Genomic DNA, 22,894 nt, shown 5'->3' with positions numbered 1-22,894 from the left:
TCTCATCAACAACATTTAAAATGTAAGTATAATAAATCTCTGAAAGAGAGATGAAATCAGTGATGTAGGAAAGAAAGTTATGACATAAAAAACAAAGTAATGGGAAATGGTGGAACATAAAGCAATATCAATGGAAAGAAGTTAATAAGAGAGAAACTGATGTCCAGGAAACAGAGGGAAGAATGGACAATCAAGAGAGAAGAGGAGTCAATGGAGGGCATAGAGATAAAAGGGCAGACTGACACCAGAGGTCATTAAAGGTTTAACGGAATAAAATTTTGTCAGAGAATTTCACCAATTACTTTCCAAAGATCATCTGAAAAATAAAACGGAAAGATTGAAGTAAATACTGTAGAAAACACACATGAAGAAAAATCAAATTTTTTGAGTAATCTGAGTGCAATTATCAATGTATGGGATGCAGATGAAAACACACATGCATACATCAGGCATATAAGTTGGTTATTAGTTAATGAGGAAGCAAAGAATATAAATAGCCCTTTGTGAAATACAGTAGCTGTTACAACCTTTGGATGCAACCTCCTACAGGCATGAAAGAGATACATTCCTAAATTTTACTCCCTCTGAAAATAAAAATACAACTATAAAATGTCATTTAAAAGTGAAGTTTTAAACTTTTAATGGATTTATTAATGTTTAATGAAAAAGTCTTTAGGAGACATTGATGGACAATAGGTTCTCATGTCATTTGCACAAAAATTCAGTGTTGAGATATTTAGTTATTGAATTTTCCTTAAGATATAGAACCCTTCTACACATGTTTAAGAGGAATTGCAGTTTCCCAAACTGTGCCAACAAAAATAAAAACAGGAAGTAAAATTGTAATTGCTGGCAAGAAAAATTTCTAAAAAGTTTATGTGACGAGACAGCAAAAGTGACGCTGATGTATGGAACAGTCTTATGGACTCTGTGGGAGAGGGAGAGGGTGGGAAGATTTGGGAGGATGGCATTTAAACATGTAAAATATCATGTATGAAATGAAATGCCAGTCCAGGTTCAATGCACGATACTGGATGCTTGGGGCTGGTGCACTGGGACGACCCAGAGGGATGGTATGGGGAGGGAGGAGGGAGGAGGGTTCAGGATGGGGAACACATGTATACCTGTGATGGATTCATTTTGATATTTGGCAAAACTAATACAATATTGTAAAGTTTAAAAAAAAAAGTTTATGTGAAATATTTATATGAATACCCTCGGAACAGATGGGTAATAAGTTCAAGGTCAGTGGAAAAATGACTCTCAACTTTACTCTTGACCCTTAAAATATATCAGAATTGATACTGACTTTGAAAGGCAATGAGGAGAGACAACTAGGAGAGAAGCTCCAACCTAAAAATTCAGGTTAGAGAAGTAGACATGCAGAGTAGCGTGAAGCTTAGAATGACAGATCAATAAAACAGTGAGAAATGTTAAAATCATCAAATATACAGTCATTTTAATGTGTTTTGGGAGTAACATGAACTGAAAGATACTTTACCAAATTGGTGTTGAAGTTCTTCTGAAAAAAAAAAATGGATAAACAATGTAAATCTCATGGGAAAGACATAAGAAGAAAATTCAAATGTATTAAAGATATCTCTTTAAAATTGAACCCATTAGGCTGTAGAAACACACACATATACAAACAAATACAACACATAAACAGATCTTTATATTGAGCATGCATTCTTATCTTTGTGGTAGTCTGGTTAATGTGTAAAATGGATGTATTAGTTGTGCATTGCACATTTAGCAATATCAGACACATACAGATGAATACACACAAACTTGTCTAAAAGAGGTTTTTTTCTGGAAAGAACAGTATTTAATAAAAGAAAATAGGGGGAATGAGAAGAAAAATTCTGAACTGATAAATCATTATAAAAATAGTAACTCTGGTCATTATCTCATACAATTTTTCATAATCAATTGGACCTTGTTTAGTTTTTTATTACTCAGTTTTTCGTCTTTAAGCAGCTTTCTGATTGTTGGTAAAGAGATATAGTTAATCTTGTTGTTGAAGCTATAGACAGAGGAGTCTGGGGAGCTATAGTCCATGGGATAGCAAAGAGTCAGACACAACTGAGAGGCCAACACTTTCACTTTGTTTTCATGCTGTGCATAATGCCACAGACACTGAAGAACAGAGTCCTGAGCTACTGTTCCTATAGGATCTGCAGGGTTAGGTTCCTGGGTGCCTCTGTTCACCATTTTTTCTCAACTGATTCATGGAATGAAGTGAAAGTGAAAGTTGCTCAGTTGTGTCCGACTCTTTGCGGCCCTATGGACTATACAGTCCATGGAATTTTCCAGGCCAGAATACTGGAGTGGGTAGCCTTTCCCTTCTCCAGGGAATATTCCCAACCCAGGGATCGAATCCAGGTCTCCCACATTGTAAGTGGATTCTTTACCAACTGAGGTATGAGGGATACCTAACTGTATTTGTGTGAGTTAACTCATATCTTTATGAAGCTTACTTTAACAGTGTCAGATGAGAGGAAGATAAATCAGCTATTAAACAGCAGAGATATGTGGCTTGAATGAAATGATTTTTTTCATTGAAAATTCTATTAACAGTCAATAGAAGGGAAAAAGGAATGTTTTCCCAGTCAATCTGATGATTATAATCAGGGAGGTGGAATCTCAGAATTTCTGAGAACTGTTCTACTCATTAGAAATGGAAGGCACAGTTATATTTTGAAGACAAGGGACAATACATCACATTTTATATAAAGTTCACCAAAGATACATTGTCCAAGTAAGTATATACAAAGCAAGTAGCAAGTCACTGTAACATCCTGTATACAGTCAACCTTTTAGAAAGTTACATTGCTAGCATCAGGAAAAAGGAGAAAAAATATCTTTAGGTTGAGCATGCCTTCCTATCTTTGTGGAAGTCTGGTTAATGGGTAAAGCAGGTAGATGTACTAGATGTACATTGTGCATTTAAGAGTACAGGAGGAGACTCAAATGGACAGAGAGAGGAAATTCTATTTTTAAATTTTATTGTCTTGCTGTAAAATATAAATTTTATTTTATCACCTGAAATTATCTTGGATAAAAATTTCAGATAGAATCTTTGAAAACAGCAAAAGCTTAAATTTAAATTATTGCTAGTAACTCCTTGCCAAAAGAAATGTGTGCATAAATATCAAGGAAAGAACACATCAAATAAAAACAAATAGGGGGAAATGAATAACATCTGAAGATGGCAGACTTCAGTTGCAAGGATAATAACATGGAAAAGATAGATAAATAAAGCTCCAGGTACATTGGAGTTGGGGACAAAGAAACCGATGAGACTTAGGTAGGTATAAAGTGTAATACACTAATGGGACTTACCATTTCCTGTCCTCTCATATAAAAAAAAGAAGAAATAAACCATTCAAACCAATGAAGGCAGAATATAAGGAAGAGAGGAAGACAATAGTTTTAAAATCAATTGATTATTCATTCATTAAAAATGAACCACCCTTCCAAGAGTTGGCATTAAAACTTCCAAAAACTATACAATCCCTGAGAGGTAATAATGTTTTAAATTCTGTCACTCATCTGTACAAAAAGAAGTAAGATAGGAAATGAAATCATAACAGAAAGTATAGCAGGACATCACTTGGATAAATCTTATGAATCACTGGTGTTGCATTGGGCCATCCACTATTTTAGAACAAACTATTGATACAAACATGATTACGACATGAGACTGGAAGTTAAAATGTGATTTAAAAAAAACCTACAGTAAAAGTCAAAGCTGTACCACTCCTCTGTCAAAGCTGTACCACCAGCCATATGAAATGTGCTATATGATTTAAAAAGACATGTTCTCAAATTCCATTCAAAATGCAAAACAAAATATAATTTTAAAATATAATTAGGAAAAATGTTAAATTTCATTTTTTAGTGCTTCATTAAGAAAATCTTAGGACTGCAGCATCTATAGTCATTCATGTAGAAATTTCTGAGTTGAGAGATGTATATTATACATGAATTTTCCTTAAAATTTAACATTCTTCTTCAAACATTAAGAAGGTATTGGTGTGAAGAATTAATGATTATGCAAATAGAGATGCAAAAGAATGCAGAATATTTACTACAGATGGAGAGGAAGAAATGACATGAACAATTCTAGAATATAATTGTAGTATAAATGAGAACATGTAAGTAATATGATCAAAAGAAATAAAAGAGTGAGACTCAAGCTTACCAAATACTCATAAAGGATATTAGAATTTTTATAGTCTCTTACAAGACAGAAAAGAGAAAACTCATGTATCAAGTTTGGGATCTTCTCATCTCCTAAAGTTTGGGAAGGTTCAACAGCATAGTAATGGCCCCTTTAATAGGGATACTTGAAATGATCCTTTGATAATGAAATTGTTTCAGAAAATAGAGTGTGAAAACCATAGACTTATTAGTCTCATCACCCTGATCTCAAAAAACTCATCATGCAAGTAAAGCAAGTCTCTGGAATACAGATGAAGTTGATGCTATAGGAAAGGAAACACATGAAACAAACAAAAGATGGAATGAGAAATGCTGGAGCCTATGGAACCAACATTGGAGGAACTTAGTGAGAGAGAAGCTCGTTAACAATAAGTAGGGAGGGAAAAACAGACATCCCCGAGAAGGGGAGCCAAAGATATATGTATAACTGAAAGGGCACCAACTTACAGACACCAACTGATCAGTCACTGAAGAGTTAAAGGAGTAAAGATTTGTCAGAGAACCTTATCAAACTTTCCCCAAAGATTTTCTGAAAAAGGAAATAGAATATTCATGTAAATACCATGAAAATTGAGAAGAAAAAATTTTTAGAAAAATTTGAACACAATGTTCAAAGTATCAGGATACTGACAAACAAACATACATACTTTAGGCACACTAAATAAACTCACCAAGAATAGATGAGGACTGCTCCTTCTTACTCAGAGAGTATTCTATAAAGAAAATAGAAAAGAGCAACAAAAATAAAGAAAAAGCAGAAAAAAATTATATTTTCTAACTAGAGAAAAAAAATTTTAGGAGCAATATTTCTGAAGGTTCACTTTTCCATATGTTCATAACCTCATTTGACATTATACATTCTTTTATTATTCAATATGGTTGCTCTTATCAGTTTATTGGCTGCTATTAAAGATGTATTGTCAATTCTGATTTTTGCTGTTGCTCTGTTATATATGAAATCATTGATTTCGTTAAAAATTTTAATACTCTTTTAAAAAAAAACTTTTGAGTAATATTTTTGTTTTCAAAAGAAATAGAATTCAGGAATATATTTCCTGAATAATTTCCTGCCTAAGCATAACTGATTCAGTTTGCTGTACACCTGAAACTTATACAACATTGTAATATCAGATCAGATCAGATCAGTCGCTCAGTCGTGTCCAACTCTTTGTGACCCCATGAATCGCAGCACGCCAGGCCTCCCTGTCCATCACCAACTCCCGGAGTTCACTCAGACTCACGCCCATCAAGTCGGTGATGCCATCCAGCCATCTCATCCTCTGTCGTCCCCTTCTCCTCCTGCCCCCAATCCCTCCCAGCATCAGAGTCTTTTCCAATGAGGCAACTCTTCGCATGAGGTGGCCAAAGTACTGGAGTTTCAGCTTTAGCATCATTCCTTCCAAAGAAATCCCAGGGCTGATCTTCTGAATGGACTGGTTGGATCTCCCTGCAGTCCAAGGGACTCTCAAGAGTCTTCTCCAACACCACAGTTCAAAAGCATCAAATTCTTCAGTGCTCAGCCTTCTTCACAGTCCAACTCTCACATCCATACATGACCACAGGAAAAACCATAGCCTTGACTTTGTTGGCAAAGTAATGTCTCTGCTTTTGAATATGCTATCTAGGTTGGTCATAACGTTCCTTCCAAGGAGTAAGCGTCTTTTAATTTCATGGCTGCAGTCACCATCTGTAGTGATTTTGGAGCCCAGAAAAATAAAGTCTGACACTCTTTCCACTGTTTCCCCATCTATTTCCCATGAAGTGATGGGACCGGATGCCATGATCTTCATTTTCTGAATGTTAAGCTTTAAGCCAACTTTTTCATTCTCCTCTTTCACTTTCATCAAGAGGCTTTTTAGTTCCTCTTCACTTTCTGCCATAAGGGTGGCATCATCTGCATATCTGAGGTTATTGATATTTCTCCTGGCAATCTTGATTCCAGCTTGTGTTTCTTCCAGTCCAGCGTTTCTCATGATGTACTCTGCATAGAAGTTAAATAAGCAGGGTGACAATATACAGCCTTGATGAACTCCTTTTCCTATTTGGAACCAGTCTGTTGTTCCATGTCCAGTTCTAACTGTTGCTTCCTGACCTGCATACAAATTTCTCAAGAGGCTGATCAGGTGGTCTGGGATATGTAATATCAACCATACTCAAATAAAAAGCAAAAAAATAAATAAAATAACATTTTACTGAATATATCATGTTTTATGAAAAAATCTTTAGGAAACATTGCAGGCAATAGGTTTTGGTATCATTTGCTTAAAAAAATCAAATTTGAGAGAGAGGCACTGTTACTAAACATTCTTTATGATACAGAACCCTTCAAAACATCATTAAAAGGAATTATAATCTCAGACTGACAATTGTGTCAATAAATACAAAAATGAAAAGTAAAATTACTATTGTTGACAATTTTAAAAAGTATTTAAAATATGTTAAACATTTTTATACCCTGGAAAACCTGGGTAATAAATTCAAGGTCAGTGAAAAAAATAAACTTCAACTTACCACTGACATTGATAGATATCAAAATTTACATTTTCTTTGAGGACAAAGAAGAGAGAAAACTATGGTGGAAGTCCATAACCAAAAATTCAGGTTAGAAGTGCACACATGCAGGAAATGTGTGAGCCAATAAAGAGGATATAGATAAAATGTTGAGAAATGTTAAAAAAAAATCAGAAATCCAGTCATTTTAAACTATTGGTGAATAAAATGATATCTAAGATACATACCAAATTTGTGCTGATATTCTTCTGAAAAATAAAATGGATAAACAGTGTAAATTTTATGGGAAAGACAAGAAGAAAATTCAAATTACCTATAGGAACCATGGAATTAGGATCCTGGGCATCTCCATTAACCACCTTTTCTCAATTGATTCATACACAACCATATTTGTATGAGTTTTAACTCATGCCTTAATAAAGCTTACTTTAACAGAGTCAGAAAGGAAGGGAAATGAGATAGTAAATAGCAGAAAAGAGGGTTGTAAATGAAATAAACTGAAGCTATCTTGGAGAAACATTGCATATAAAAACATTTTAAATTACAAAAACCTACAGATAAATTTCTGCTAATAATCTCCTGGAAGAAAGGAAACACACATAAATTGCAAGGACAGGACAAATTGAAGAAAAATGATGAGGAAACTGAATAACACCCAAAGATGGTAGAGTTCAGTAGCCAAAAAACAAAACAAGAGTAAATGATGTAAAACTCTATCTATGTTGGAATTGAGGAAGATGATCTTTGAGAGTTGAAAACCAGTGTCAAAGAGATAAATGAATTTTGACTAGATACAAAATATAACTCAATAATGAGATTTGTACTGTCCTGTTCACAAAGGGTGAAAAAAAGATGAAAAAAAAAAAAACATTCAAATATAAAAGACACAATAGGAAATGAGGACCATTTGAAACCATTTCATTTCATGTGAAACCAATAATTTGAAACCATTTCCTGGATAGTCTTTCCTTAAAACTAGACTAACATTTCTAAGAACTGGACCAAAGTTTCCTAGAGCCTTGATGTTCATGAGAAGCAATGTTGTGTTACTACCATTAATAGTTTTTTTTTTTTTTTTTTGTAAAAAGTAGTTAATGAATCCATGAGAGACATTAGAGTAGTACTTCTTCTGAGATAGGCCCCACCAATTATTGGTCTCACACTGAGACCTCCAGCTGTTGCATAAAAAAAGCAAACATGTTTACATTCATGAGACTGAAAACTAAAGAATAATTGAAAATACTATTAGAAAAGGGGGATGCTAGACCTTAAATTATTATGTTAATTCTTTAATAAAAATAATAATCCCAAGACCACAGCTTCCCCAATCACTCACATAAAAATTCTAAATTGAGAGATATAGTAGACATGTGTGTTCCTTAAGATTCAAGGTCCTTCTTCACTGATTGAAAATGTATTTTAATGTGAAAAATTAATAACTGTGTGAATAAAAATGCAAAAATATAAAGAACATTTACTATAACTTAAAAGGAAGAAAAGCTAGGGGAAAAAAACTGGAATGTAAATATAGTATAACTGAGAATATATGGATAAGGTGATCAAGAGCTATAAAAGAGTGAGACTCAAGCTCACCCCGGACAAAAGAATGAGATTAGAATGTATGAAGTCTTTGACAGGAAAATGGAGGGAGAAACTTCATCCATCACATTGGAAAGCTTCTCATCTTCTAAAGACTAGGGAATTAACAGTAGCATAACATTTGCCCCTTCAAATTGGATAAGTGAAATGATCCTACATAATGAATTTGTCCCAGGAAAGAAAGATGGAAACCATGGGCCAATTAATCTCATCACTTTCATCTCACAAAATCCATAATACAGTATAGAAAGTCTCTGGAAGACAGATAAAGCCAAAGTCACAGGGAAGGATAAGTATGGAACAATGAGAACAAAAGATGCTATGGGAAAAGATGGAACATAAGGAAAAAACTATGGAGAAAAGTGAATAAGAGAGACGTTCTTATCCAAAACCTGGGGAAAGAAGAATGTACATTTGGAAGGGAGCTGATGGAGGTTATGTGGATGAAAAAGTGGGGACTCTTATAGATACTCTAAAAGAGATGAGTAAAGATTTGTCAGAGAATCTTACCAAATTTTCCCCAAATATCACCTGAAAAAGGAAAAAGTCATATAAATACCATGGAAACACACATGAAGAAAAATCAAATTTTTTGAAAAATCTGAATGCAATGTTTGAAGTATTGGGATGCAGACAAAAGCATACACACAAACACACAGACACACAAAAAACATCAGGCACAAAAAATAAACGCACCAACAGTGGCCGAAAGCTGCTCCCTTATCTCCAGGATATTTCCTACTAAAAATGAAAGAAAAAGCAAAAACTAAGTGAATTTGCGGAATGGATAAAAATTCTTAGGAGTAATATTTCTAGTAGTTAACTTTTCCACATGTTCATTAAACCATTTGACATGATTTAGGATTTACTGATTCAGTATGGTTTCTCTAATAGGTTCATCGGCTGCTACTAAATATATATTGTCAATTTTCATTTTGAGACAAAACTACATTGTGCTCTGTCGCTCAGTCATGTCCAACTCTTTTGTGACCCCATGGACTGTACCCCGCCAAATTTATAATATAACTGACCACAGTCTGGATGAAAGAAGATAATGTATATAATGTATAATTATGTGAAATGAAAAAAGAAAAAGAATTGGGCAAGATGTAAAGGTAGGGAAAAAGAAAAAGTGAGAAATTTATATGGGTGATTTTATGAACAAATAATAGACTGGGAAGGATCAGCATCTGGGAAAAGGGGGTCAACACTGCCATAGAGATAAAAAGAAAGGGAATATTAAAGGCATTGAGAAAGGATTCATTTAGAGGGTTATTTTGGTAAAAAGGTTGTCAGAGAAATTTACCACATATTTTCTGAAGGTCACCTGAAAAATAAAAAGGAAAGATCCATGTTAATATTACGGCACAGAAAAGGGTGGGGGGATTTAAAAGTAGTGAAAAATTCACATGCAATGGTGAAGATACCAAAATGCAGACAAACATACACATCCCCACACATGTGTGCAGACATATGCACTTATACGATTAATAATAGTGTCTGAAAGCTCACAAAATTAAACAAAAATTTAATAGGAGTAAAAGAAATAAACATTGCCTGTGCAAGAATTTCAGGACTATTAGTTTTGTCCATGATCTTTTAAAGTTATTCTTCATCTATGTGGACATTACATTAGATGCTAGTATTCTGTTGGTTGCCTTTAATAAGTTCTTTGGCTGCTAGGAAAAAGAAATAATCAATTCCCTTCATGTTGCAGCTATGCTGTATAAAGTATTCCCAAGCAGTGAAATAGAGAATAATGAACCCACACCTTGAGAGAAAATTCAGGGATTGTTTCTCAGACACCTGTATAAACATTTTCATGAAACATGATTTATGATCTGTTTTTGGCAAGTTTCTATTTTAACCTATCTCAAAATGAAGTACATCTTATTTGATCATCTTTTCAGAATAATATGAAAACCCAGACTCATTACGGGCAAGAGTTAGCTTAAAAGAGATGAAAAACCAAATAAAACAGCACTCCTTTGTGCAAAACACTAGCTGTAGCAGCCCTTACATGAAGGCTACTCCCTGTCCAATTCTAAAGTCCATTCTAAAGGAGATCAGTCCTGGGTGCTCATTGGAAGGACTGATGTTAAAGCTGATTAGGCCACCTCATGCGAAGAGTTGACTCATTGGAAAAGACCCTGATGCTGGGAGGGATTGGGGGCAGGAGGAGAAGGGGACAACAGAGGATGAGATGGCTGGACGGCATCACCAACTCGATGGACATGAGTTTGAATGAACTCCGGGAGTTGGTGATGGATAGGGAGGCCTGGCGAGCTGTGATTCATGGCATCGCAAAGAGTCAGACACGACCGAGCCACTGAACTGAACTCCCTATATTAAAGAGATATATCTCTAAATTCTATTCCCTCTAAAAGCAAAAATATGATTCAAAAAATTCATTTAAAAAGAGGATATTAATCATTAAATGGATATATTAGTGTTTTATGAAAAAAGCTTTAGGAAACATTGCAGACAATAGTTTCTGGTTCTTTCTGCCTAAAAATTCAGAACTGAGAGATGTAGAGACATTGGGTTTTCCATAAGATAGAAAATACTCCTACACATCAGTAAAAGGAATTGCAGTCTCTTAAATTAGCAACTGTGTTAATTAAAAGACAAAATATAAATTCAATTGGAAATTTTTAAAATTCCAAAAAATTATGTCAAACACATTATACCTGAGAAAATTTGAAAGAACAAGGAAGAAAGAAAGTAATGGCTTTCCCCTACTTTCTCTCTTCCTTATTCTTTCAAATGTAAAGTAATTAGCCTCCAATTAAAATAAATAAAATTATATTAAAAAATTCAAGTTAGGATAGTAATCAGCCAGGAAAAGAGTAAGACAGTGAATGACATATCAGAAGAATGAAGGGAAATGTTAAAAACATCAGGAATGTATTTTCAAGTGTTTTGGGTATAAAGAGATGTCAGAGATATGTTACCAAATTTGTGCTGAAGTTCTTCTGTAAAATAAAAAGGAAAAATCAGTGTAAATCTCATGGGGAAAACACAGGAAGAAAAATTAAATTTATTAAAAAGCATGTATTTAAAATTAAAGCATTTAGGATACAGACACACACACATAAATGCAAGAACTCACACCAGGAAGACACATACACACTCACAAAAACACACAAATACACAGACAATGTGAATAAATTTGGTTTAAAGTGCATTATTGAAGAAACGAGTATTTAATGAAACACAAAGGTGGAGATGAATACATTTTCTGAATCAAGGACACATTTTTAAAAACAGAGATTCTGATAACTACTAATACAATTTTTCCAGATTCCTTTTGTTCTTATTTAGAATTTTGTTGCTCAGTTTTTCATCTCTAGAGAGTCCTCTGACTGCTGCTTATATGGTCACTTCTGTTGGGGAAACTATGTATAATCCACAAACACTGATGTATATACAGAGTGCTGAGTTCCTAGAGAATGTGCAGGGTGAGGGTCAAGGGGGCCTCTATCACCATTTCCCTCAACTGAAACATATATAACTGTATTTTATGTGAATATGGTTTTAACTCATGTCTCAATAAGGTCACATGAAAGAAAGGAAAATAAAGTTTTTTTTTGTTTGTTTGTTTTTACTTTTAAACTTTTTGTTTTATATTGAGGTATAGCTGATGCCTGGAGAATCCCGTGGACAGAGGAGCCTGGTGGGCTGCTGTCCATAGGGTCACACAGAGTTGAACGTGACTGAAGCCACTTAGCAGCAGCAGCAGCAGCAACAGCAGCTGATTGACAATGTTGTGACAGCTTCAGATGAACAGCAAAGACGCACAGCCATACATGCCATGTTTTAATTCTCCCCCAAACTCCTCTCCCATCCAGGCTGCCACATAACATTAAGTAGAGTTCCATACTGTATAGCTATACAGTAGGTCCTTGTTGGCTATCCATTTTAAACATAGCAGTGTATACATATCCATCCTAAACTCCCCAACTACCCCTTCTCCACTTTCCTCCCACCATCAACCATAGGTTTGTTCTCCAAGTCTGTGAATCTCTTTCTGTTTTGTAAGTTCATGTGTATCAGGCAAATGAAGTATCAATGTCAAGGAAGGAATTTTAAATTAAATGATGCAAACTATGGGCTTCCCTCGTGGCTCAGAGGGTAAAAGCGTCTGCCTGCAATGCGGGAGACCTGGGTTCGATCCCTGGGTCAGGAAGGTCCCCTGGGGAAGGAAATGGCAACCCACTCCAGTATTCTTGCCTGGAAAATCCCATGGATGGAGGAACCTGGTAGGCTACAGTCCCTGGGGTCACAAAGAGTCGGACACGACCGAGCAACTTCACTTTCACTTTCATCTTGGAAAAACTTTCAAATCAGAAAATTTTAAAATGACTAAACCTTGCTAAAAGATTACTCCTAATACTCCTTGAAGAAGGTAACATATATGTGCATAAATGGAAAGGACAGGACAAACCAAAGAAAAAGTAATGAGGAAACTGAGTAACATCTAAGAATTACAGACATCACGAAAAAGCAAAAACTGCATGACAAAAAAGTGATGTAAAGGTCTACGTACATTGGAGTTGAAGGAGGTGATCATGGAGAACTGAAAACCAATGTCAATGAAACACATGAAACTTGAGTAGGCACAGAGTATAATATAATAATAGGACTTGCCTTTGTCATGTTCACACTTATCTGAAAAAAATAATATAAAGTTATTGAAACATAATGAAGGCACAGTGTTAGGAAGAAGGAGGATAATAATTTGAATTCCTCACATTGCTTATTCTTTTGTTAAAACTGAATGCACCTTTCTAAGAACTGTAACCAAACTTCCAAAGTACATGCAACCCATGAGAGGGAAGATTGTTTTATCTCTGCCCAGCCATTTGTACAAAAGGAATTAATATAGGGAATGGAATCAGGACTAATGTTAGCATAGGACTTTCTCTGAGATAAGACCACCACAGTAGCACAGTAATGGCTTCTTCAACTTGGATAAATGAAAAGATCCTATATAGACCAGCCCCAAAAAGAGAGAGTGAAAATCATGGACCTGTTAATCTCATTGCTTTCATCTCAAAAAATTCATAATGCATTACAGAAAGTCTCTGGAAGACAGACAAACCCATTGTTATAGGAAAGAAAAGGTATAGGATATGAGAACAACAACAACAAAAAGATGAAATGGTGGGCAAAAAAGGAACAACGATGGGAGGAAATTAAGAGAGAAGTTCAAATTTAAGAGTGAACATTCATGAGAAGGAGAGCTAATGGAGGGCACAGAGAAGAAAGGGTGGGGACTGTTACAGACACCAAAGATGTAGTCCTTAAAGAGTTAAAGGAGCAAAGATTTCTCAGAGGATCTTACCAAGTTTTCCACAAATATCATCTGAAAAATAAAATGAAAAAACTCTTGTAAATACCATGGAAACACATACAAAGAAAAATAAAATTTTTGAAAAATCTGAATGCAATGGCCAAAGTATTGGATGCAGATAAAAGCATACACACACACACACACACACACACACACACAGACAATATCAAGCACAAATGTAAACACACCCACAGTAGCTGAAAGCTTCTCCATTCTATCCAGATTATGTGCTACAAAAAAGAAAGAAATAAAAATGAACAAAGAGAATTTTCTGAATGGATAAGACTTTTTGGAATAGTATTTTTGGTAGTTAACTTTTCCACATGCTCATAGTGTCATCTGGCATAATTAAGGTTTTAATTATTCAGTATGCTTGCTCTAATAGGTTTATTGGCTGCTATTAAATATATGCTGCTAACTCTCATTTTGGTGTAGCTCCATTATATAAAATCACCACAAACACTGACTCAGAGTATCCTGAACCACTCCTCCTCAAGAAACCACAGGATTTTAATTCCTGGATAATGATTTACAACATTTTTGTCAATAGGTGTCACAACACAACCTTATATTTTGTGAATTTTTATTACAATTCATGTTGAAAAGATGCTCATCTTAATTAGATCATGTGAAACAACAAATGAAGCAATGAACACAAGTAATGAGGGAGTTGAAATCACATATTCAGGGCACATGTTGGACAAAACTTTCACACCAGTCCTTGAACATTCCATCACTTCAAAAGTATATGATTAATAAAATTTATATGGCAGAAAGTGTCTGTTTGTGCCAGTTGAATGGACAGGACAAAGCCAAGAAATTATGATGGAAGAAACTGAGTGAAAAATAAAGATGATGAATTTCAGTTGGAAAGATTGGATAATGAGACAGACTATGTAAAAATATGCAAATGTTGGATTTGAGGAAGATGGTCATAGAGACCTGAAGATAAAGATATGATAAAAGGATAAGACTGACATTTTCCTCTTCGTATTTCATATAAATTAACAGGAAAAAGAACTGAAAATTCATTCCAGTTGAGGTTCTGATGTGAAGAAGGAACAAGGGCCAAAATTTCAAACTCTTCTATATTTTACTATTTGGCTCAACCTGACTCATATTTCTGAGTATTGACTCCATGTCATCTGGAGGTCATATCACCAATCAGTGAAAGTTTTATTGATTTCCATTTTCCTACTGGTTCAAAATGGAATCAGAAGGTATATGACACCATGGGAGGTGGTAGCATAGGAATTCCTCTTGGAAAACAGCATCTGTCCCTGGTGTTTCACTGAGACTTTTGCTTCTCAGAATCAACTGCACACCCACAATCATACTTAAGAGACTTACCTAAAATGAGGTGAAGAAATAAAGAGCACAATTACTTCTCTGTCCAAATGACATGTTACGGTAGTCAGAGAAATCCTGCTACATATATCAAATAAATATAATCCTAAAAGCATTCCCTTTGAAAGCAAAATCATAATTGAAAAATGTCATCAGAAAAGGAGGAAAATTTTAAGGACTTAATGAAGTATAAAGCAAAAGAATAGCCCATGGTTCAAAATGACCAGTATTTTTAGATCTAAAGGCACCAATTTCCAAAAGACATCTTGCCAATTATAGGTAATGTATTTTTTTCCCATGGAAATTTTGGTGCAAAATGAACATAGATGGGAGATAATACAAAGAGAGGAATTAGAATAAGACATCTCTGAGATAAACTGTAACAGTCTTTCATCTTTCTTTGGCCCCTCTTTTTGTTTTTAAGAATAGAATGCAGTTCTGCCCATATTCAGGTCATAAGGAAGCTACAATGAAAGTACTCTTCCATCTAAATCTATATCTTTAGCAGTACTTGTATGAATCCTGGTCTATGTGTGAAAGAGATATATTCCTTAATTCCATTCAGTCTTTAACAAAAATATAATTGTAAATATCATTAATGAAAGAAGGATGTTAAACGTTTATTGGCTTTAGCAGTGAGTTATTAACCATCTCTTAGGAATATTCTAAGACTTAGCCTCTCAGGCCATTCACACAAAATTTCAAAATAGACTAGTATGTTATAAATGAAATCCCCTTAATATATAAAGTCCTATAAATACTTAAGGTATTTCAATTTTCCCCATCATGTCCAAATAAAGTAATGAAATTACATCACAATTACTACAGTATGAAATAATTTAAACTTGGAAAGTAGTATTTAAAATATATGTATGCCTATAGAATATGTGAGCAAATAATCTGAACAGGTGAAAGGGAGTCTCAAGCCCAAAGTATTCCAAGAGTTACATTTGCGTTTACACAGTTTGAGAGAAGAATGGATGGAGGTGTGTCACTTAGCAAGTTTGTAGACTTAGCTCATTTCATAAGGTTTTGGAGGTATCGACTGTATAGTAGTAATGTCCCTGAACTAGAAATACATGAGATAAGTAGTAACATAGTAGCCATTTTCCAGAAAACAAATTATATGATGTAAAGTAAGTTCTCATCAATGTCATCCCTTTCACATCAAAAAATTCATAATGAAATTCTCGTAAGGCTCTAATGATTGTTGGAAACAATGTTTGTATAAAGACAATATGTTAAATGAAAAAAAAAAGTAGAATTGGGCAATGTTTAAGGGCAAGGAAAGAGAATAAGTGAGAACTCCATATGATTGATTTTATAAACTAATTGGATAAGGATGGGTCAACATCCCATAGTAGGGGGATCAACAGCTGGTATATAGTTTAAGAGACTGGAAAGTATAGGCACTGAGAAAGTGACCATCTAGAAGGTTACTGAAGCAGAAAGATTGTCAGGGAAATTTACCCCACTTTTTCTGAAGGTCATCTGAAAGATACAATGGAAAAGTTCTTGTCAATACCATGGCACAGAAACAGTGAAAAAACTTGTAAGCAGAGAAAAATTCATATGCAAAGATGAACATACCAGGATTCATACAAACACAGACATACACAAACACACCTATGTGCAGGCACACACATATACCAACTGTATCTGAAAGCTGAGCACACTGGTCAAAATTTACTACAAGGAAAAGGAGCAATGTTACTGCCTTGTGCAAGCATTATAGGGTTATTGGTTGTGTCAGTGATCTTTTAAAATTTTTCTTATTTGTACATTACATGGGATACTAGAATTCTGTTTTTGGATGCTAGGAAAAAGAAATAATAAATTTCTTTTAGATTGTAGCTATTTTGTATAAAGTATCCACAAATAGTGAAGTAGAGAATTCTGAACCTATGCTTCCAGAGAAGATTCAGGGATTGGTGCTCAGATACCTGTATAAACATTTTCATGAAACAGTGATGTCATGACCTGTTTTTGTTGAGTTTCTATTTTAACTTATGCCAAAATGAACCATATCTTAAGTCATCTTTTCAGAATAATATGAAAACCCAGACTCATTATGGGTGAGAATTAGTTTAAAAGAGATGAAAATCCAATGATAAAACAGCATTAGCCATAGCAGTCATTAACCTGTATTAAAGTAATATATCCCTAAATTCTATTCCCTCTGAAAACAAAAATACGGCTGAAACTATAATTTAAAAAGAAGATATTTATCTTAATTGGATAAGTTAGTGTTTTATGAAATAAGCTTTAAGAAACATTGCAGGCAATAGGTTCTGGTCTTTTCTGTATAAAAATTCAGAACTGAGAGATGTAGAGAAATTGAACTTTCTATAAGATAAAGAATACTCCTACGTATCAGTAAAAGGAATTGCAGTTTCTTAAATCAACAACAGTGTTAATTAAAAGAGAAAATAGAGTTATTATTGTTGGAAATTTTAAAAATTCCAGAAACTTATATATGAAATCCATGTATGCTCAAGAACATTTGTATAATAAGTTCAAAACAAGTGGAAAAATAGCCCTTGATCTTTGAATGTTATCGGAATATATATAAACTTTGAAAGGACAAAGAAGAGAGAAAAGAAGAGAAATCTATAAGTAAAGATTCAGGTTTGAAGTGTAGGCATGCAGATGAGTGAGGCAATGAATGGCATATTGATAGAATGGTGGAAATGTTTAAAAACATCAGGAAATCAGTCATTTTCAAGCATTTTAGGCATAAAGGGATGTCAAAGATATGTTACCAAATTTGTGCTGAAGATCTTCTGAAAAATAAAATGGAAAAAATCAATGTCAATCTATGGAAAGACACAGGAAGAAAATTTGAATTTATTGAAAAAAATGTATTTAACATTAAAATCATTAGGATGTAGATAAACACAAACTCAAGAAATCATAAATACTCATTCAGTCACATTCAGATAAATGCTGACGAACTTGGATCAAAGTACCCTTTTGAGGATAAAGTAGCTTTTAGTGAAACAAAGCAGAAGGCATGAATAAGTTTGCAATTTAAAGAAACATTTTAAGAACCATAGCTCTGGTAATTACTTGACACAATTTTTAGTAATCTCCTTGATCTTAGTTTTTAATTATTCAGTTTTTTATCTTTAATGAGTTTTATGATTTGGCTAATGATGAATAGTCAATACTTATATTGAGAAAGCTCTGCTATATATAATCCACAAACACTAAAGTGAACAATGCTGAACTATTGCTCCTGTAAGACCTGTAGATTACAGATGTAGTCACTGTGTTTTCTCAACAGCTTCATGCATAACTGTATTTTATATGAATATAATTTTAACTCATGCTTCAATAAAGTCCCATGAAAGAAGGGAAATGAAATACTAAAGTCAAGAAAGAATTTTTTTTGCAAGTCAATCTCTATTGAAAACTGCAGTATTAATACATAACAATTCTTATTACAATAAATGTGCTTTTAAGAATTTTAAATCTAAGTTTGTCTGCTTATCAGAATACATACAATTTAAAATAGTATGAATTAACACATAATGGAATTGGTTCAGGGTGGATGTTCCATTCCTTCGTATTGACTGACACCTTAGTTCAACACAGAGGTGAGGGGTGACTTTAACACTGGAAGACAATGCTGACTTAAGTTTTTTAAATGTACTGAGGTAATGGTCTAAAAAACCAGTACTCAAAAATCATTAAAAAAAAAAAAAAGAACCATTTCCTAGTCAGTAAAGAAAAGTTATGACCAACCTAGATAGCATATTGAAAAGCAGAGACATTACTTTGCCAACAAAGGTCAGTCTAGTCAAGGCTATGGTTTTTCCAGTGGTCATGTATGGATGGGAGAGTTGAACTGTGAAGAAAGCTGAGCGCTGAAGAATTGATGCTTTTGAACTGTGGTGTTGGAGAAGACTCTTGAGAGTCCCTTGCACTGCAAGGAAATCCAACCAGTCCATCCTAAAGGAGATCAGCCCTGGGTGTTCTTTGGAAGGAATGATGCTAAAGCTGAAACTCCAGTACTTTGGCCACCTCATGCGAAGAGTTGACTCATTGGAAAAGACTCTGATGCTGGAAGGGGTTGGGGGCAGGAGGAGAAGGGGACAACAGAGGATGAGATGGCTGGATGGCATCACCGACTTGATGGGCGTGAGTCTGAGTGAACTCCGGGAGTTGGTGATGGACAGGGAGGCCTGGTGTGCTGCGATTCATGGGGTCGCAAAGAGTCAGACACGACTGACCGACTGAACTGAACTGAATAGTGGGCCCAGGGATCTCTCTTGAGTGGGCATCACAACAATACCACCAGGAACACAGGAAAGCTTACTTTCTACCAACCACTGGACTGCACGAGGCCCTACAGGAGACTTCCACAGGGCTCAGGAGGCCAAGATAAGAAACCTGTCATCTCCAAAATACCCATCCTGGGAGCACAGCATGCCCTGATGCTCACTGCAACTTCCCTGAACAGAGATACCAAAGTCTGTTTGGTCCCCCTGGTCCAAGTGACTTGAGGTTGATCCTGGGGATTCAAATAAGATTACCCCAGAGCTTTTAAGAAAGGACTTTTAAAATGAAATGATTGGAGCTATCTTGAAAAAGTTTTCAAATCTGAAATTTTAAATACTACAGAAGTTTGCTAGAAAATTACAAAGAATATTTCCTTGGCAGAAAGGAAATATGAATGGACATAAATTGCAGGGATGGGACAAACCAAAGAGAATAGTAGTCAGGAAGGTGATTACATTTAAAGATTTCAGACTTCATTTACAATAAGAACACCATGAAAAAGAAGTATATAAAGCTCTATGTACATTAGAATTGAGAAAATTGATCATGGTGAGTTGAAGACCAATGTCAAAGAAACTGATGAACTTGAATGGATACAAAGAGTAATACACTAATTGTACTTGCCTTTTTCCTCTTCATATTTATCTGAAAAAATAAAAATTAAATTATTCAAACATAAAGAAGGCACAATGTTAGGAAGAGAGAAGGACAATAATTTGACTTCCCCATATTGTTAATTCTTTTGTTAAAACTAAACCCACCTTGCTAAGAACTAGATGCAAAGGCTCCCAAAGGTCATGTAACCCATGAGAGAGAAGATTGTTTTACCTCTCCGAGCCATTTGTGTGACAGGAATTAATATAAGGAATTAAATCATGACTGAAGTTAGTGTAGTATTTCCTCTGAGATAAGCCTTACCGATCACTGATATTGCATTAAACTTAGCTTTGCAGAATAAAAGACAAGCAAGCTTACATTAATGAGACAGGAACTTAAAATGTGATGAAAACCCTACAGTAAAAGTACCACTCTTGTCAAAAACTCTTTCTATAGCAGTTTGTCATAAGAAACCTGCTACCCACATTAAAGATAAATGTTCCCAAATTGCATTCAATCAGTAAACCAAAATATAATTGACATATCATTTGAAAAGGAGGATGTTATTGGCACTAAAACAGACATATAGTTCAATGGGACAGAATAGAAAGCCCAGAAATAAATTTGCACACTTATGGTCAATTAATCTTCCACTAAAGTGGCAAGCATATACAATGGGGAAAAGACAGTCTCTTTGGCAAGTGGCCTTAGGAAAGCTGGACAGCCATATAAATCAATGAAGTTAGAATACTTGCTCACACCATACACAAAAATAAACTCAAATGCCTTAAAGACCTAAATATAAGACATAACACCATAAAATTCCTAGAAGAGAACATAGGGAAAACATTCTCTGGCATAACTTATAGCCATATTTTAAGGTCAAAGAAATAAAGGTAAAAGAAATAAAAACAAAATTTAACAAATTGGACTTAATCAGCTTTGCTTTTGTTTAGCAAAGGAAACAAAATGAAAATACAATATATAGACTAAGAGAAAATAATTGCAAACAATGTGACTTTCCCAAGAAGGACTTAACTTCTATAATATACAAACAACTCATACAATTTAATAGTAAAAATCCAAAACAACCTAATCAAAAAATAGGGAGGAGACCTAAATAGACATTTCTGCAAAGAAGACATACAGATGGCCAACAAGCACATGAAAAAATACTCAGTGTTGCTAATTATTAGACAAATGCAAATCAAAACTAAAATGAGATATCACCTCAACTCAGTCAGAATGGCCATCAAAAAATCTACAAATAGTAAATGCTGGAGGGGGTCTGGAGAAAGGGGAACTGTCACACTGTTGGTGGGAATATAAATTGGTGTACCACTATGAAGAACGGTATGGAGTTTTCTTAAAAAATAAAAAATCCCACTCCTAGGCCAAAACTGTAACTCAAAAAGATACATGCACTCCAATGTTCATTAAAGCAATAGTTGCAATAGCCAAGACAAAGGAGTAAACTAAGTGTTCATTGACAGATGAATAGATAAAGAAAAGGTTGTATGTATACACATATGTGTGTATATATATATATATATATATATATATATATATATATATATATGTAATGAGATATTACTCAGCCATGAGAAAGAAAGAAATAACACCATTTGCAGCAACATGGATATACTTAGAAATTATTATACTTAGTGAAGCAAGTCCTAACAGAGAAAGACAAATATTGTATGATATAACTTTAGAGTCTAAAACATTATACAAATGAACTTATGTACAAAACAAACAGACTCAGAGATACAGAAAATAAACTTATGGTTACCAAAGGGGAGTGGGAGAGAAGAGATAAATTAGGAGTTTGGGATTAGCAGATACAAAAAGGTATTATGTAACATAAATAAACAATAAGGTCCTACTGTATAGTACAGGGAACTATATGTAGTATTTGGTAATAAATATGGTGGAAAGAATATGAATGTATATATAATACATATATCTAAATGTATGTGTGTGTGTGTTAGTTGTTCAGTCACATCTGACTCTTTGCAACCCCATGGACTGTAGCCTACCAGACTCCTCTATCCATGGAATTTTCTAGGCATGAATACTAGAGTGGGTAGCCTTTCCCTTCCCCAGGGGATCTTCCTGATCCAGGGATTGAATCTGGATCTCCCATATTGCAGACAGATTCTTTACCATCTGAGCCACCAGGGAAGCATGTATAAATGAATATATAACTGCAAATTAACAACACTTCAATTAAAAATGAAAAGGAAGATATTAAAAATTTTATGATTTTATTAGTGCTTTATTGAAAATATCCTAGGACGAGAGCTTTAACACTTATTCACGTAAAAATTTCTGAATTAAAAGATGTGTAATATACATTCTTTCATTAAGGTTTAAGGTTCTTCTTCACACATTGAAAAGATATTTTAGTGTGAAGAATGAAACTTGTGTGAATAAAAATGCAAAAGTACAGAGAATATTTACTATAGATGGAAAGGGAAAGGGCTAAAAAAGTTTTTGGAATGTAGCTGTAGTATAACTGGGAATATGTGGATAAGATAATCAAGGACAGGAAAGAATAAGATCCAAGCACACTCCAGACTAATGAATTTATAAAATTTTTGATAATACAATAGATGGAGAAATTTCATTCTTGGCTTTTGGAAGTTTTTCATGTTTTAAAGTTGAGTAGTATAGGAATGGTCTTTTCAACTTGGATACGTGAAAAGATCCAATATAATGAACTTGTTCCAGGAAAGAAAGAGAGAGTGGAAACCATGGACCTATTAATCTCATAGCCTTCATCTCAAAAAATTCATAATGTATTATAGAAAACTCTCTGGAAGAGAACCAAACCCATTATTATAGGAAATAAAAGGTATAGATCCTAAGAACAACAGTAGAAAAAAGATGAAATAAGAATGGTGGAACCAAAAAGAACAACAATAAGAGGAAATTAATCAGAGAAGTTCATATCCAAGATTTAACATCCAG

General features: G+C 34.3%; 1 protein-coding gene across 9 annotated transcripts in view; it reads right to left on the bottom strand.

Moving 5' to 3' along the window:
- LOC104972343 (E3 ubiquitin-protein ligase TRIM38-like) overlaps window positions 1–22,894 on the bottom strand; it is a 182,372-nt gene that overhangs the window by 49,032 nt on the left and 110,446 nt on the right. For all 9 annotated transcript variants that reach the window (XR_009492558.1, XM_059880610.1, XM_059880614.1 and 6 more), the window contains 13 exons: window positions 19,949–19,969; window positions 17,803–17,823; window positions 16,511–16,531; window positions 13,882–13,923; window positions 13,685–13,705; window positions 12,988–13,008; window positions 11,292–11,312; window positions 9,644–9,664; window positions 9,034–9,078; window positions 8,848–8,868; window positions 6,966–6,986; window positions 4,899–4,940; window positions 1,502–1,522 (listed from right to left, as the gene is read on the bottom strand). Coding sequence is in view for 8 of the 9 variants with exons in the window: in XM_059880610.1 (XP_059736593.1) it covers window positions 1,502–1,522; window positions 4,899–4,940; window positions 6,966–6,986; window positions 8,848–8,868; window positions 9,034–9,078; window positions 9,644–9,664; window positions 11,292–11,312; window positions 12,988–13,008; window positions 13,685–13,705; window positions 13,882–13,923; window positions 16,511–16,531; window positions 17,803–17,823; window positions 19,949–19,969 (339 nt within the window). In the remaining variant the exon portion in view is untranslated. The remainder of the gene's footprint in view (window positions 1–1,501; window positions 1,523–4,898; window positions 4,941–6,965; window positions 6,987–8,847; window positions 8,869–9,033; window positions 9,079–9,643; window positions 9,665–11,291; window positions 11,313–12,987; window positions 13,009–13,684; window positions 13,706–13,881; window positions 13,924–16,510; window positions 16,532–17,802; window positions 17,824–19,948; window positions 19,970–22,894) is intronic.

This window comes from Bos taurus, chromosome 23, assembly GCF_002263795.3.
Source record: "Bos taurus isolate L1 Dominette 01449 registration number 42190680 breed Hereford chromosome 23, ARS-UCD2.0, whole genome shotgun sequence".
Lineage (NCBI taxonomy): Eukaryota > Metazoa > Chordata > Mammalia > Artiodactyla > Bovidae > Bos > Bos taurus.
This window is presented reverse-complemented; position numbering and strand designations above follow the sequence as displayed.